We start from the raw sequence: 17,677 nt of genomic DNA, 5'->3' as shown, positions 1-17,677 counted from the left end.
AATCCTTCAATACAAAGGAGAGGATACACCTTTGTAGCCTGACTTTCCTGCTTCCTTCAACATTTTGTCAAGAATTTAATTTAGTTAAAGTTTTCTAAAATCCACATATATCCCTGTTTAAATCATTGTTACTTGAGTTATAGGTTGATTGTTTTTACTTGATTCTGTTCATTGACAGGTATTTGTAGGCTTTTAGCAGATAAACTCCATATTAGTAATGCATGGCTCATTTTCTGCTATTGACATCCAATCATAACAAAATTTTCAATTCTTGTTCCAGTGTCTCTCAGTGGTTTAGAGACTCAGGTGCAGTCAAGTTCTTTGGGAATCTGTCCTGTGCAGCAGCAGAGAGAGAACAGCAGACAGGAGAGAAGATACTGGAGCTGTTAACATCAGTGTGCAGATATCAGTCATTCCCTCTTAAAGAGAGACACATGGATGATGATAAACAGAAATATCAGAGTGGTTTCCTGCTGGATCTGTACTCCCACCTCAAGGACTATGAGACTAAAACGGGCTTGAGGGTCCTTCCATCATTACAGTCAGTTTTCCAGTCAGCTCCTGCAGTCTGGTCCATAGACCTCTCAGAGAGAAAGACCTCCATCCTCCTGGAAGTGCTGAAACTCCAACCAGAAAAGAAACCAGTGGAGCTGACAGGCTGTTCAGATGAAGAGAGTGAAGTGAGGAGTTTCCTACAGTGTCTTCCTTATATCTCACAGCTCAGGTAAATGAATTGTACTTCACATGACTTCAGTGGACATTTCTGGAAACTCCCTGTTAGTTTGAAGGTAAAGGTGATCAGTCCACATAAACGTGATATCGTGAATTTTAATATTTTCTGGCAAAGAATGCCTCTCTTTAAGACAGACGGACTTCACCCAAACAAACGGGGCTCAGAAATGTTAGCTGCGCACATACAGCATGTGGTGCGGTCCACACATGATTTACGTGAATGACTAATCATTCATGCAGCACAGCTGGACACACCACCGCTCACTGAACAGATCTCTGCCTCACTGCCACAAACAACTGTCTCCACCTGCTGGCATGTAAAGCCGTCTGCTCCCAGCGCTGTTCCAAAGACTTCTATTCCTGTCATCATCACGCATAGACCAGTAAACCGAAATGTGCACATTCCACATAGAAATATTAGTAATCTCTTAAGGATTAGGACAACTGCACCAACTCCAGCACCCAGAACAAACTCATTTAAAATGTCTCTCTTCAATGTGAGATCACTTTCAAGTAAGACTTTTATCTTAAATGATTTATCTTGTCTGCAAATCTAGATTTTATGTTTTTAACTGAATCCTGGTTGCAGATGAATGACTATAGCCAGCTAGCTGAACTGTGTCCGCCTCAATATGATTGTTTTAGTCAACCGAGGGTCAGTGGTCGTGGTGGTGGGCTAGTGAGCGTGTATAGGAAAAATTTAAAATGTCATCAAGTACGCTGTGATGAATTTAACTCCTTTGAAGTTCTCACTCTTAAAGTTGGAGGGCTGCAACCTATCATATTTGTTATAATTTATCGCCCCCCAAAACCGCCTGGAGGATTTTTATCAGAACTTCCTGAATTTTTATCTACTCTGGTTTTAAATTATGACAGAATTGTTCTTTGTAGCGATTTTAATATTCATGTTGATGACCCCAACAATGTTAATGCAACTGACTTTTTAAATATGGCCACTTCTTTTAACTTCAAACAACATGTCAAAGGGCAAACACATAACCGTGGTCATACACTGGATTTGGTTTTTACCCTGGGTGTCAGCATTTCCTCTGTGGAATTAGTGGACATGACCATATCTGACCACAGATGTATTTTTTTAGCTGCGATTCGCCTGTTACTCATTCCGCCTCACCAAGCTCCGTGTGTTCTCGCTTCTTTAATGAACAAAGTGTTTCAAAGTTTTGCGCATTCTTTCAGAGCCAAAGCCAACACCTGTCTGATTCCAACACCAACAATCTGGTCGATCACTTCAATCATATCTGCTTGTCGTCACTAAATGTTACTGCTCCTCTAAAGGTTAGGCCTACGTCTAAAGCTAGTAAGCAACCCTGGATAGAATGCAGGAAAGCAGAGCGCAGATGGAAAAAATCCAGTCTCCAAGTCCATTACCTCAGTCTGAAGGATTTATCAATTAAATACAATAACTTGGTTAAGGATGCGAGAACACAATATTTTTCTGAACTCATTACTACACATAAACACAATCCCAGGTTTCTGTTTAAGACTGTGGATCAGCTGGTAAACCCAACCCCTCCTTGTGCCTCAGCTGGAAGTACTCAACTGTGAATTGTTTTTATCTTATTTTACCAATAAGGTGGTGTCAGTCAGAGCCTCTATTACCCCCGCGGCCTCTTACTCAGAGGTTCCTCACCAGCAACAAGAGAGTTTTAACCAGTTTCATCCTATCGACTTGTCTGAGCTTTTAAAAACAGTATCACAAATGAGAGTGTCCTCCAGCCCACTTGATGTAATAGCTACAAAATTTTTACTGAAAGTAATAGATTCTGTTGGGCCCCATTTGATCTCTTTTTTCAACAGCTCCCTATCTACTGGTTGTGTCCCTGATTATTTTAAAACGGCTTGTGTAAACCCACTTTTAAAGAAACCTGGTTTAGATCCCTCCCTCCCGCATAATTTTAGACCAATTTCAAAACTGCCTTTTATTGCAAAGATTCTAGAAATAATTGTGTCCAAATAGCTGCTCACTGTACTGGAAAATAACAAAATATTTGAAAAATTTTAGTCTGGTTTTAGGAAGTACCACAGCACTGAGACTGCCCTGCTTAAAGTCACCAATGACCTTTTAATGTCTGCTGATGAAGGCATGTGCTCAGTCCTAGTACTCCTGGACCATAGCGCTGCTTTTGACACCATTGATCACAACATCATGTTAGACAGACTGAGGCACTGGATGGGGATCTCTGGTACTGCCCTAGAATGGTTTTCATCCTACCTGTCAAATAGGAAGTTTTGTGTGTCTGTAAACAACTATGTCTCCTCGTTCTGTCCAGTTAAATATGGTGTGCCTCAGGGGTCGGTCTTAGGACCCATTTTGTTTTCCTTGTATCTGCTTCCCCTTGGACATATTATCCATAAACATGGCATTTCTTTTCATATTTATGCTGATGACACACAAATATACTTGCCTGTCAGATCCACAGACCCTGGAATGCTGAGTTCACTTAACAACTGCCTTTGTGAAGTTAAAAAATGGATGTCAAATAATTTCCTCCAGCTGAACTCAGAGAAAACAGAAATCCTGGTGATCGGGTCCCAGCAGATGGCAAATCAAATACTGCCATCTGCTGGTTCCCTAGTAAATCACATTAAGCCTGTGGCAAAGAACCTTGGTGTCTGGTTTGATAGTAATTTAAATTTCGAGCAGCACACCACAAAGCTTCTTCAATCATGTTTTTATCAACTTAGAAATATAGCAAAAATTGATCTATGTTAACTTTTAAGGACACCGAGACCATTTTATACGCCTTCATCTCATCACGCCTGGATTATTGCAACAGCCTTTTCACCTGTTTAACCCAAAAATCTATTGATCGACTCCAGACTGTCCAGAACTCAGCTGCCAGGTTTTAACCAGAACAAAGAAATATGACCACATTACTCCTATTTTAGCTTCACTACACTGGCTCCCAGTATGTTTTAGAATTGACTTTAAAATTCAATTTATTACTTTTAAAGCTCTTCATGGCCTCTCGCCTTGTTATATTTCTGACCTTTTAGTCCCATACACACCAGCACGTACCTTGAGATCCTCGGGCAGAGGTCTGTTGTCTGTTCCAGAGTCTCGACTGAAAACTAAAGGGGACAGAGCGTTTGCTGTCAGGGCCCCGAGGCTCTGGAACAGCCTGCCCGAGGAAATCAGGTCGGCTGACTCAGTGAACTCTTTTAAGTCCCTTCTTAAAACATACTTTTATAGGAGAGCCTTTCCCGATCTTATTTGACTTTATTTTATCCCTTTTATTTTATTCTATTTTACTAATTTTATATTTATCTGTATTTTAGTCTTTTCAATGTTTTCATGCTTTTATCTTGTATTGTTTTTGTATTATTGTCTCTTGGGTATTATTGTCTTTACACTTGTTAAAGCACTTTGTAACTTGTTTTTGAAAAGTGCTCTACAAATAAAGATGATTATTATTATTATATCACTGTTTAGTTTTATAGATGACATGCTGTTTTATTCCACGCAGCCCACTGTGTTTATTCCTACATTACCCAGAGTTCTGTGCAGATCAACCCCCCTAGCATGCTCCCACAGAGTCTGCTCATCTCCCATGAACTGATACGTGTTTCCTCCATCAAGCACCAAGTTTGTTCCTTTGAGGCTGTTTTCATCAGTCATCTATGGACTCAGTAAAAGGAAACAGAGACTCAGCTATAATGATGTGATCCAACAAGCTCCAGCAATGTCAGCAACAGAGATGGTCTCAACACCATTGTGTTGATGATGAGGAGTTCATTTCTTCTTCAGGGTCACTGATGTTGTTTTTTCTGTTTTACAGCTTTTTGCTGTGATTTAGCAAATCTCAGGGATGAAGCAGTAGTTTCCTGCATTAAAATATGTTTCCCCTCTAAGTACATTAATGTGTTAGTGTTGACTAACATATTGATTTTAGTGGAGCTACGACGAACACACTGATATTAATGAACCACATTTCTTAAAGTGGTTCACATTTTGAGCTCTTAATCATTTTTATTTTTAATCCCAGCATGTGATTGGTCATGGATGCTGATTGTACCTCATTTACCTGCTCTTGACATCAGGTCATAAAAAAAATGTTCAATTCTCGTTCCAGTGTCTCTCAGCAGTTTAGAGGCTCAGGTGAAGTCAAGTTCTTTGGGAACCTGTTCTGTGCAGCAGCAGAGAGAGAACAGCAGACAGGAGAGAAGATACTGGAGCTCTTATCATCAGTGTGCAGATATCAATCATTCCCTTTTAAAGAGAAATGGTGTGATTTCCTGCTGGACCTGTACTCATTTGATCCTGAAACAGGCTTGAGAGTCCTACGAAGATCACAGTCAGTTTTCCAGTCAGCTCCTGTGGTCTGGTCCATAGACCTCTCAGAGAGAAAGACCTCCATCCTCCTGGAAGTGCTGAAACTCCAACCAGAGAAGAAACCAGTGGAGCTGACAGGCTGGTCAGATGAAGAGAGTGAAGTGAGGAGTTTCTTACAGTGTCTGCCTTATATCTCACAGCTCAGGTAGATGGTTCCCCTCTAAGTACATCAATGTGTTTGTGTTGAATTTACTGTCATTTGGCTGTTGAAGGAAAAGTTTGGGTTAAAAACCCAAAACTTGTCAACAGCAATATAATAGTCTTTGCTAAAAAAGACATTTTGGGGTCCAAAAACCTACTGGAGTCAAAAAACGGTGCAAAAAGACTCTTTATTCTTTTACAAGACAAAACCCCAAGTTACATACTAGCAGGCATCAGGATGAACTAACTGCGCAGTTCACAAACTTAATCTTTTATAATCCTCAATCTCCTCCTACTTAGGCGGGATTTCTACATGATCCTCCTCTATGTTCGCTGACCACACCTTTTCTGGTCTGTTCTAATGGTGAATATCTTTTCTACTTCCATCTAGGGACCTCTTTTGTTCACTAATCTAAATAATCTTTACTTACGTTAAAATTAGCTATGTTTAACCTAAAATCTTTGTAACAACATTGGTTTTATATTTTTGGATGATCTTGTCCTAAAATTCGCCATTAGAACCTCCAGAAGGTCAAGATACGTTTTGTATAAGCATGCATAAATTACCACTATACAATTTTTAAAGGGACATATAGTCACAATAACATAGTTTTACTGAATAATTAAGTAAATATAATTTCTTAATAAATATACCTAAAACAACCTAATTTCTTGACTGGACAATCTCTGCTGTCTCAGAAGAGACATCATTTGTGCTGTGTCAGCCACCGTAGCTGTCCTACGCTGTTTGAAAGGGTAGGGGGCAGTGGTAGACTGGACAGATGGCTGCAATTCACAACCCTCACCACTAGATGCTACTAAATCTTACACACTGAACCTTTAAGACTTTATGCTTTGATAAAGCATATAGTTAGGGCTGGCTCTGCTGAGTCCTGAACCGTCCCTTAGTTTTCCTGCAATAGAACTAGACTGCCAGTGGATTGCCCATGATGCGCTGAGCTCATCTCTCCTCCTCTCTCTCTATCTGTATGTATTCCTATTAAGGTACATGGTAGCTTTAATGGTCAGATTAACTTAAATGTAATTCTTCTGCTACATAGCAGTCAACATATAGTACACAAAAACAATCATAGAAGGGTTAACAGAAATAAATTAAAAACTAAATTCTGTTGATGCATGATATGGATTTTTTTCCCACCGATCCGATAACCGTTAATTGCGTACTTCTCCCACAAATACATGTTCCTTACAAATGAGGCACCATTTAAAAGGGAAATAAGCGGGCATTCCAATGGTATAGGAGTTTTTGCCAAGAAGCATTGTTCTAATAAAGAAATATACTAAACACATGTTAAAAAAAAAATGCAGAAATAGTAGCACTAACAGATTTTTGCAAATGATTAGCACAGTGTGAACATTGTTTTTGTTTACATCTTTATGTGCATAGATTTCAATTAAATTACAGTTTTACAGTAATGCACTGTTTGATACATGTGTTTGTTATCATAAAGCTTCAGGTGGACCTACAGAGGTCCAGGATTACAGGACCAGCAACAAAGCCAGGGGACACTGGAGAGGGAAAAACAGGAGCTGTTATTGGATTTATGCCTGAGAGCAGCACTTTACAAAGGAGAGAGCTTTCACAGAGTAGTGAACGAACTTCTCTCATTGTTTTCTGTGAACAATGACTTACATAACATCCTTCTTGATTTTTATCAGCATATCAAGAGTAAAGGGTGTTCAAGTGTCATTCCAAAACTGAGAGCACTTTTCCAGTCAGCTCCTGCAGTCTGGTCCATAAACCTCTCGGAGAGAAAGACCTCCATCCTCCTGGAAGTGCTGAAACTCCAACCAGAGAAGAAACCAGTGGAGCTGACAGGCTGGTCAGATGAAGAGAGTGAAGTGAAGAATTTCCTACATTGTCTGCCTTATATCTCACAGCTCAGGTAAATGTTCTTCTCTAAGTACATCAATGTGTTAGAGCTGAATTTTCTGTCTTGAGTCATCTGAAGACATCTCTGAAGTGGTTCACATTTTCAGGCCTGAATCATAAACATCTTGAGTAGTATGTAGCTGCAGTACCAGAGGCTGCCGTTTCAGAACCGCAGTCCTAACTAGCTATCTAGCTAGCTATGTTATTCTTGACAGTCCCCGAAGCCAATTGTGTGTGCCTAAACCGAAGTTATTGATTGTATGCATGTTGACCGGTTAACCCTACAGCTGCTAGCAGACAGGGTTAACCTCCTTCGTGTTACTGTGCATTACCACTACCACTCCACTAGATGGCGCTGTTGTAAAAGTACAACGGTCCTAGAACTGCGGTCCAAGGAATGCTGCGGTCCTGAAACTGCAGCCTCCAGTAGTGCAGCTACATAATATTGAATCTTTGGTTACATGTTATTGGTCATGGATTGTTGGATTGGAATTTGTCACGATTAGTGGTGTGGAGGCAGGTTGGAGGACCCAAACGCAGGACACAGAGTGGAGCAGGTATAGTTCAACGGGGTTTATTGAGGGAAAACAAACTAAAGGCGAGCACACTTACTGACAGAGTGGCTGGTTAACAGAGTCCAAAAAACAAGGTGATTCTAACAGAAATCCAAAAGGTACAGGGAGACAAGACAAGCAAGGCTGGTTACAGGCAGGCAGCAAGTACACACGCAACAGACTGGGGGATAACATGAACAATGACTGGACAAAGACAAGACAGAAACACCAGGTATATATACACAGGGACTAACGAGCAGGGCGGGAGCAACACAGGTGACAGACATGAGACTAACAAGGCAGAGAGAGAGAGCAGAGGAAAACAGAGAGACTTGACATGACAAGCAGACCTGGGGCAGAGTGAATAAGCGACAACACAGAAACGCACACATGTTACAAAATATCAGAATGAATAATCCAGAAGAGTCAATGGGCCTCCTTCACTAATATGTGTTGAGAAATATTCTTACTTTGCACACAAAATAAGTACACACGCAAAATTTCCATTGGATTAATGACACATGCATGCCGTTTTTGTTCTTACAACAGTGTGAATGTTAGTGAATCAGAATTATTCTAAATTGACAGGCGCTATTTGCACTCAGCATACTGCCACGGCTCCATTTCTCTATGTAAGGAAATACATTTGCTTAGAGGTTAAACATGGAGACAGCAGTGAAGTTGTAAGAGGGAAGCATGGCCCTTAAAGCAAACAATCAAAAGACTTACATGACTGAAGAAATGTAAACAATAGCGTCAGAGGTACATTTTATTACGTTATAGGCCAAATCAATAAAAACAATGAAAATGAAAACTACTCCTTTCAATATGGATATTCCATAATCCATTGTAAACTAGGACTAGGACACTAGATTTTATAGTTAAATATTTTAATTATGACAATAATTTATGAGGAGGAAAGGGTGTCAGTTTCATAGTTATATAATACATTTGGCCGAAGCATTCGTAACTGTAATGGTTTTGGGTTGGTGTTTAGGGTTTTATTTTTGAACGTTATTAGACTCAGTGTCATTGTGTTTTACATTACATTTATTCATTTAGCTGACGCTTTTATCCAAAGCGACTTACAATTGCTATACATGTCAGAGGTCGCACGCCTCTGGAGCAGCCAGGGGTTAAGTGTCTTGCTCAGGGACACAGTGGTGGATGTCTCACAGTGGGAATCAAACCCAGGTTTCCCACACCAAAGGCAAGTGTCTTATCTATGCGCCATCACCTGGGTAAACTCTGTGGCATGGTATTGTTAGACCTCCCCCACCTCCTTTGCTTCCTGTGTTCCTTTTCAGTAATTAGGTTTTCCTCTTGTATTCTTTCCTAGCTTCTTTGTTCTTTAGCGCCCTATCGCGCACCCTGCGCAAAGCCTAGCGCAAGTGTTGTTGCCACTTCCCAACCGACACAGACATGTCATTTAAGTTGCAAATGCACACGCACCCATATGTGCACCCTTGGGAGTATTGGTCTTAAAATGAGGTTTGGTCAGGAAGATTGTTGGCACATTGCTATCTTGAGGCAGCAGAAAGCAATTGCACCATTGACCACAAAAAAAAACAGGTCTAAAGTCATCGGTGCAGTATTTCACTGTTGTTATTATTTTAGAGCTCATTACTCCAATGGTAAGAGAGCTGCTGTTTGCATTTACACATGATACACAGCAGTGTAACTTCATTGATTATCAAAATCTCCTGACAAGCCGACAGGATCGGACAGGATGTAATGTTGATTCCTGTTCAGTGTTCTTCTAAGCATCCAAAAGGTCTCATACACTGTGTATGAGACCAGGTTCATACAGTGTAACTGTTTGGAGTTAAGCAGCCATCCTGCGGATTAATCCTGAGCTCCATCAGAGCGTCTAAATTATTTCAGAAGCAAAAAGTTTAATTCTGTTTCCTCTGTCCTGTCATGTTGTGTTAAACTACAGTTTTATTTTTTGTGCTGCTTAATGACCTACGATATTTGCTATGACTTTACTGCGCACATGGAAACGTTAAAAATGACTGAAAGCAGCCTCTCTAATCATGAAAGTAAATTGTTAAAGGAAACAATCACACATCAATAAAACACAAAATATAGAAACCAATGGAAGAGAGAGAGAGATTTGACCAACGACCGGTTCATCATAGTTTATAATAACGCAGCGCAGTGAGGATCCAGAGGTTTCATAGAAGAGACAGCATCTGTCTGTTAACAGACTGCAGTGTGTAGTGGACTTCAGACACCTCACTGATACAGAGTTTGAGTTACATGGGCTCAGTCATTGTTATTTGAGTTTTAGGTTAATTGATTTACTGTATTTTGCTCATCAGCAGGTATTTGTAGGCTTTTAGCAGATAAACTCAGTGATGCATGGCTCTTTTTCTGCTTTTGACATCAGATCATAACTAAATGTTCAATTCTCGTTCCAGTTTCTCTTTCTGGTTTAGAGGCTCAGGTGAAGTCGAGTTCTTTGGGAATCTGTTCTGTGCAGCAGCAGAGAGAGAACAGCAGACAGGAGAGAAGATACTGGAGCTGTTATCATCAGTGTCCAGATATCAATCATTCCCTTTTAAAGAGAAATGGTGTGATTTCCTGCTGGACCTGTACTCATTTGATCCTGAAACAGGCTTGAGAGTCCTACGAAGATCACAGTCAGTTTTCCAGTCAGCTCCTGCAGTCTGGTCCATAGACCTCTCAGAGAGAAAGACCTCCATCCTCCTGGAAGTGCTGAAACTCCAACCAGAGAAGAAACCAGTAGAGCTGACAGGCTGCTCAGATGAAGAGAGTGAAGTGAGGAGTTTCCTACAGTGTCTGCCTTATATCTCACAGCTCAGGTAAATGAATTGAACTTCATATGACTTCCGTGTACATTTTTTGAAACTCACTGTTAGTTTGAAGGTGAAGGTAAAGTGTTCAGGTGATCAGTCCACATAAATGTTATCACTGTGTTTAGTTTTATAGATGACATGCTGTTTTATTCCACGCAGCCCAGTGTGTTTATTCCTACATTGCCCAGAGTTCTGTGCAGATCAAACACCCTTAGCAATGCTCCCACAGAGTCCTGCTGAATAATTTTTATTTTTTATCACAATATGTGTTTGGTCATGGATGCTGGATTGGAGCTCATTTATTGGCTCCCCTGACTCTAATATAGCCAAGAAAAGAGCTATAACTGAGGAGGGTGTTTGAACGATGAATGATTAAGAGGAGCGAATGAGAGGATTTTGATCAGGTGGTTTATTATCAATATTGAAAAGAAACCGCGTTATCAGGATGTGGTCAGTAAACCACTAGAAATCCTAATTATGTGACACTAGTACTGTATGAAGTTTTATAGAGTTTTACAGAATGATGGTTGTTAAAACTTGTGGTCCAGTATTTCAGCTTTGGAGCTGATTGATTAATAAATGTTTTTGGTAAAGTTTTCCTTTCAGCCACCCTGTTGGTTCAGGAGTGGTATTCCAGTATAACATACAATCTTTAATACAGAGGAGAGGATACACCTTTGTAGCCTGACTTTCCTGCTTCATTCAACATTTTGTCAAGATTATATTTTAGTAACAGTTTTCTTTTCAATGCTTTCATGCTTTTATCTTGTATTGTTTTTTTTGTATTATTGTCTCTTGGGTATTATTGTCTTTACACTTGTTAGAGCACTTTGTAACTTGTTTTTGAAAAGTGCTCTACAAATAAGGATTATTATTATTATTATTATTATTATTATTCTTAAATCCACATATATCCCTTTTAAAATTATTTTTGCTTGAATTTCAGGTTGATTTATTTTAGTGTATTCTGCTCATGAGCAGATATTTGTAGGCTTTCAGCAGATAAACTCCATATCAGTAATTCATGGCTGTTTTTCTGCTGTTGACATCAGATCATAACAAAATGTAAAATTTTCATTGCAGTGTCTTAATCCAGTTTCAAAGTGAAGCCAAGTTCTTTGGGAATCTGTTCTGTGCAGCCGCAGAGAGAGAACAGCAGACAGGAGAAAAGATATTGGAGCTGTTAACATCAGTGTGCAGATATCAATCATTCCCTTTTAATGAGAGAGACATGGATGATGATGATGATTACAAATATCAGAGTGGTTTCCTGCTGAATCTGTACTCCCACCTGAAGGACTATGAGACTAAAACAGGCTTGAGAGTCCTTCCATCCTTACAGTCAGTTTTCCAGTCAGCTCCTGCAGTCTGGTCCATAGACCTCTCAGAGAGAAAGACCTCCATCCTCCTGGAAGTGTTGAAACTCCAAACAGAAAAGAAACCAGTGGAGCTGACAGGCTGCTCAGATGAAGAGAGTGAAGTGAGGAGTTTCCTACAGTGTCTGCCTTATATCTCACAGCTCAGGTAAGTTACAGAAACACTATATTTTGAAAAATAATATGTTATTTCTTTCTAAATCTACTCTCATTTACAAATAAACATTATGTGGATAAAGTTTAATTATATTTCTCTGTTTAGTAATTAGCAGAACAATGTAATATACTGTATTAGTGTGATATTATCACAGCTAATCACAATTTGATTTTTGAATTTCATCCTTTGGTTAAGACTTTGTACCCGAGTTACTTTGTAACGCAGTATGTGCTGTACTTTACCTTTGCTGTTTTCACTCTTCATGCATCACTTTGTGTTTTAGCTGTGATCCAGAGTTCTTCCAGAGTCTGTGTGCAGTCATCTCTGTAAGATCCAGAGAGGCCGAGCAGTTGGCCTCTGTGCTGCAGCTCCTGGGCTTCAGCCTGCTGTTAACAGGAGAGTTACACAGGAAAACCTGCAGGTCTGTGGGGAGGGTTCTCAGACTCTGTGGCTCTGATGTGGATCTGGTCCTCACACCCAGAAAGATGTCTGTCAGAGGAGCCTCCCTCCTCTTCAGCTGTACAACACAACTCCACAGTCTGAGGTTCACATTTATATCATTACCTTTGCTCTTTAACACCATCTCCTCCAGTTTGGATGTCCAGTTAGTGCTGAACGTCTTTTACATCACAGCTGCTCTCTGTCTTTGGTTTCCAGGCTTTCCAGCGACATGGCCTTGCTACTGTCTCGATGGGTGAGAAGAGGGAGAGCGGCCTGTCCGTTGGCTGTTGAAGAGCTTTCTCTGGCCCCTCAGAAATCCCGACCATCAGACAGAGTGCTGTTGAAGGTCGTCAGTAGTTTGGCGTCCCTGCTGAGATCCTGGGCAGTCAGACGGTTGGACCTGAATGAGTTCTGCGTCCCTGCTCAGGGTCTCATTCCTCTGCTGCTGCACGACGGCCCTCTAACCATCAAGTAAACGTCTTTCCTGAGCCTCATCAACACTTACTAATCAATGAACATGCTAAATGTATTAATACTTCACTTTTTATCTGCAGACTGAGTCAGGAGATTTTCCAGCAGCTCCTCTCCCTCCTCCATGAAGTCCAGGACGAGGTCTTGACCCGGTCCTTCTTGAGTAAGGTTGGTGGAGACCTGAGCTCCTGCTGTCTGAACTGGGAGCTTCTTCACTATCTGCTGCAGCAGTCGTCAGCTCAGACCATCACTGTGAACCTGAGGAAGAACCTCTTCTTACAGGAGAGCGTCACACGTCTGCTTCCCTTTCTGGACAGGATTGTATTTAAAAGGTGATCACTTTGTTTGTTTTTACCAGAAACAGACGTCCAGCTGATCCTGTTCAATCTCTTGTGTTGTTGTGGCTCATGTTTTACAGCAGTTTGTTCATTCTTTGACTGAACAAAGTGTCCTGGTGAACACACTTTCTGCTTTCAGGCCCTGTCCCGGCTTTGTGTTGACTGCCATCAGAGAGATCTATAAAGCTCGTGCCAGTCCCATTATACCCAGTTTACTGAGGTCACTGGATCATGTGATCAACCTGACCTGCAGAGAGATGGACTCTGTGGACTGTGCTGCTCTGCTCTTCACCCTCAAACACAGTGACAGAGTTAAACTGAACCTCCAGTGGACCTCCATACCAACAGGGGACACAGAGTCCATCCTCTTTACGCTGGACAAAGTTTCTCAGCTCAGGTCAGACATTCGTTTCTCAGAGCTGTGCCTGGATCAGTCCTCTCCAACACACAGGAGATAATGCACCTTTACCTGGAGCACCTTGGAAAATATATATATATATGACGTAAAAAGATCATTCTGATTCTTCACAAACTGGTTCTTACCGTGTTACCAAATCTTAAGCTTTACTGATAGAAACGACTGAAACAACTTCAATAATCAGACCCATGTTGAAAATAAATATTATATATCAATCAATATCAGATTGTTTGTTCAGATGTTGATAATGATGTATTTTTGAATCCATGTTCCCTCCAGTGTGGACAGGAACCTGCTGCTGAGGCTGGTGCACTGCTGTGCTGCCTCTGACGCCCAGCAGGGGGCAGCAGTCGGCCTGCTCAGGACTGTGCAGCACAGGCTGGATCTGTCCTGCTCCTCCTGTGTGGAGCTGCCAGAGGAGGATCAGAGCGAGACTCTCAGTCTGACCGGTGAGGACTGCGGGGCCGTCTCCGCCATCCTGAGACGCAGCGTCCGGGACACACAGCTCAACCTGCAGGACTGCGAGGTGGAGGACAGCGGACTGGACCTGCTGTTTCCTGTCCTCCGCAGAGTCCGCCTCAGGTGGGAAAGACCACAGCGTGACCTAAACCAGAGAAGGAGCTTGTTCTCATGTTGATGCATCGTAACCGTCTGTTCTTTGCTCTGATTGGCCTGTTTAGAGCCAGTAAAGCCGTCCTCCTCCAGCTGGTGTCCCTGGTTCCTGTGAACAGTGAGGGGGACACAGTGAGACGGGCGGTGTCCCTGTGTAGAGCCCTGGACGGAGAGCTGGACCTCAGTCACACCTCACTGGATCAGAGGGCCTGTGGAGCTTTGGCCCTGATGCTGGACTTCTCTGAAGGGCTGACAGAGCTGGACCTCAGTCACTGTGAGCTCACCGACCAGCTGCTGCTCACACTCATCACACATCTGCACAAAGTCCAGGTCCTGGAGTGAGTGTCCCCCTGTACACACACATGTGATCATGTGACTAAAATGCGTACAGCGCTGTGTGGGCTCTGTCCTCGGCAGTAATAAATGTAGCGCCGTGTCTCTGTTTGTGTTTGTGTGCATGTTACAGTCTGAGTCACAATAAGATCTCTGATGCTTCAGCTGGAAAGTTACTCCACCTGGTCTCCATCAACCCCTCCATCAGCACTGTGCGGTGAGCAAACATTAATTAGTGCTCCGTTCATTTATGAAGACATTTGTGCTCACAGAGAAATCCTTCATGATCTCAGACGAGTTCAATTCCTCCTGTTCCTCATGTTATTGTGGCTGAATGAGTGACGTTTGCTCTCTGCTCTGGTGTTTTTCTAGACTCTTCAGCAACAACTTTGTGGACCGAACACCCTTTAAGAAAGACAAGCGGTTTGAACTCTGGTGACCCGCTCGTCAGTGTGGAGCTAATGTGCTGATCGGGGAATAACTGCTTGATGTCTAACGATCATTACATGAAAATATTTCTGTATTAGTACTTTGACTTTAATAATTAAGAAGACAGTTTATATGGAGGACATTAATGATTACGTCTCATTCTTGAGATACTGAAGATTATTCTGTAATAATTCTCCCAATGTTTACACGTCAGATTGTTCTGTTGGGATCATGATTCAACTCTTTTCTCATTCTAGCAAAACAAATAAGTAATATTTTGGGATAACTGTCTTTTCTTATTCTGGGAGAACTAATTGTGTATTTTTGTATACAGGTACTTTGTGGTCCATGTTTACTTCAGAGCAGAGAGGATGATGAACGATACAAGAAAGATGAGGTCAGGAGAAAAAACATGGTTGATACATGAAGATAGAAATAAATTATTTTCTCTTTATTTGACAGTTTTCTGAACTTTTCCTCATTAAAATACCTCATTTAATGTAAACTGCCGCAATAATGATAATAATGAAAAAAAGGTGAAAATCTGTGTTAACCAGCTGAGTGACTTTGTGCCAGAAACAGACAATACAAAAAGTATTCTATAATATTGTGAAATGTACTGTTGTAAATGTTACGGATAAGAGCCAAATGCCTCTAGCTACATTATATATAATTTATGTACTTTGGGATATGTTTGTATGACTAACATTTATTACAGTTATGTTACAGATCATTAAAACTCATCACTCGGCTTGTAAAACAGAAACCTACTCGTTTATATTTGAACCAGAAGAAGCACAAAAGTATTTCTTTTTGATAAGATTAGAAATGATTAACTTTTATTCTGGAACACAGAACACAAAGACAGATCTTCAAGTTGGAGTTGGTCAGTAAAAACAAAAGATATGTAAAGGTCCACTGTTTCTGCCTGTAAACAGTCACAAGATAAATGAACTGTTTGTAATGTGATTTATTTGAAAAGGGAGATAAAGTTGTGAAATGTCAGCTGTCTGTTGTCTCCAGTGTTTCTCTGCACAGGAAGCAGCTCACACAGAGACACAGGACCCAAACCTGAGCAGAAACACAGGAGAGAGAGACACAGTGGACACACAGATGTTGACACATGGTCGATGAAAGACACAAACAAATGTCAATATGTTGTTACAAAAACCTGCAGATTCTAAAACATAAATATGAAATATACAAGAGGAACACATTGAACCTAAATAAGAAGTCTAGTGATGTATTTTATTTTATTAACATTAAAGAAGCCCCAAAACCTGAATGTATCTACTAATAAGTACTGTGTGTGTGTGTGTGTGTAACACAGCCTGATATATTAAAACTTATTAAAACCCATCAGTGAGCCTCTTCTGCACTTACTCACATGTTCCTTCATCACCATGAACTCACACACTACATTTATAGTTATTATTATGGCAATGTTGGCAAATGAGTGATACCGTGGGCAGAGGTGTAGCCCTAAACTTACAGGGTCAGGGATTAGTGCAGCACAGTAAAGGAGAAAATGTCTGTGTCATGTGTGCAAAGTGTTTGGAAGAAGTGTTTCTAAAGAAAAGGTCAAGGATTTGTTCAAATGCATGAGGGTCATTCTATGGGCCACCTGATGTAACTTTAATGTCAGTCATTAAAGCCATCAGCTTTTCATATAAGCCTACAGCATGTCACATGGGTATATTAGCAGTGTTTGACAATTAAAAGCTTAAACAGTGTGTCATTGATTGGCTGCTGCAGCTCGTGTGGTTATCCAGAGGCGAGCAAAGTGAAGCAGGTTCCTCCTGATCAGGTTTGTCACCAGCACATCCACTGAGTTTCCTGGATGCTGTTTCAATCTGTCTGACCTCATGTTCATCACTGACCTCTGCAGTCCCTCCCTCTGTGATGTAGAGCTCTTCGTAGACCTGATCCAGAAGGGTTGGGTTTCCTGCTTTAGCAATCTCTTCAACACTGAGACCTCTGCTTCAGGTCAGATTTGAGTCAGCCAGCTCCTCCTGCTTCATCCTCCTCCTCAGGGAGAGCAGTGTGATCTCCAGAAATACCTCTCTGCTGCTCCTCCTTCCACATCCACCACCTCCTCATCCTGGATCTGTCTAAAACCTTAAACTAGACATTTTAAAACTGTGAAATGAACTGTGAACCTGATGTCAGCTGTAAAACTCTTTCTCTGGTTACATGTCTGTATCATCATCTGACATATTGGGATGAAGAAGCTGCTCTCCTTTATGTTAAACTTCACATTTTACTTGTGATGACCTTTGCTCTAACACGCTGTTTGTAATATAGGCGTGACAACAGGAAAAGTGGTGGATTTCTTGCATATGAAACTTCTGACTTTATTGAACTGTACATTCATGCAGTAATTAAAAAAACCTCATGCTGGACAGATGATGAGATCCCCAGACATTTTTCTCTGCTCGATGTAAGAAAGCAGCTTAACACATAGATTCAAGGAGTTGAGTCTCAAAACACAATCATAACTACAGGATAACTTTAGACTGTAGTCCTGTTGTGAGACTGGATTGAGTGTCTCCGTTAGTGTTTTCTGGTCTAATGGTGTCATCTTGTGGATGTCAGTGCACATTAC

At 41.1% G+C, this 17,677-nt stretch overlaps 2 protein-coding genes across 2 annotated transcripts in view; both read left to right on the top strand.

The window, feature by feature from the left end:
• Positions 1–16,077, top strand: part of LOC119901604 — a 46,953-nt gene extending 30,876 nt beyond the window's left edge. The window contains exons 7-18 of the mRNA XM_038717560.1: positions 4,827–5,231; positions 6,700–7,134; positions 10,099–10,503; positions 11,581–12,021; positions 12,314–12,574; positions 12,688–12,942; positions 13,026–13,274; positions 13,420–13,677; positions 13,978–14,280; positions 14,379–14,648; positions 14,777–14,860; positions 15,016–16,077. Of these exons, the coding sequence (XP_038573488.1) occupies positions 4,827–5,231; positions 6,700–7,134; positions 10,099–10,503; positions 11,581–12,021; positions 12,314–12,574; positions 12,688–12,942; positions 13,026–13,274; positions 13,420–13,677; positions 13,978–14,280; positions 14,379–14,648; positions 14,777–14,860; positions 15,016–15,082 (3,433 nt within the window). The 3' untranslated portion in view covers positions 15,083–16,077. The remainder of the gene's footprint in view (positions 1–4,826; positions 5,232–6,699; positions 7,135–10,098; positions 10,504–11,580; positions 12,022–12,313; positions 12,575–12,687; positions 12,943–13,025; positions 13,275–13,419; positions 13,678–13,977; positions 14,281–14,378; positions 14,649–14,776; positions 14,861–15,015) is intronic.
• Positions 1–17,677, top strand: part of LOC119910112 (nucleotide-binding oligomerization domain-containing protein 1-like) — a 1,078,472-nt gene that overhangs the window by 9,733 nt on the left and 1,051,062 nt on the right. The window lies entirely within an intron of this gene.

Source organism: Micropterus salmoides, unplaced genomic scaffold, assembly GCF_014851395.1.
Source record: "Micropterus salmoides isolate LMB-PRFRI ecotype aquatic unplaced genomic scaffold, ASM1485139v1 Ms_hic_scaffold_1, whole genome shotgun sequence".
Lineage (NCBI taxonomy): Eukaryota > Metazoa > Chordata > Actinopteri > Centrarchiformes > Centrarchidae > Micropterus > Micropterus salmoides.
The sequence above is the reverse complement of the archived record's forward strand: the minus strand, read 5'-3'. Positions and strand labels throughout refer to the sequence as shown.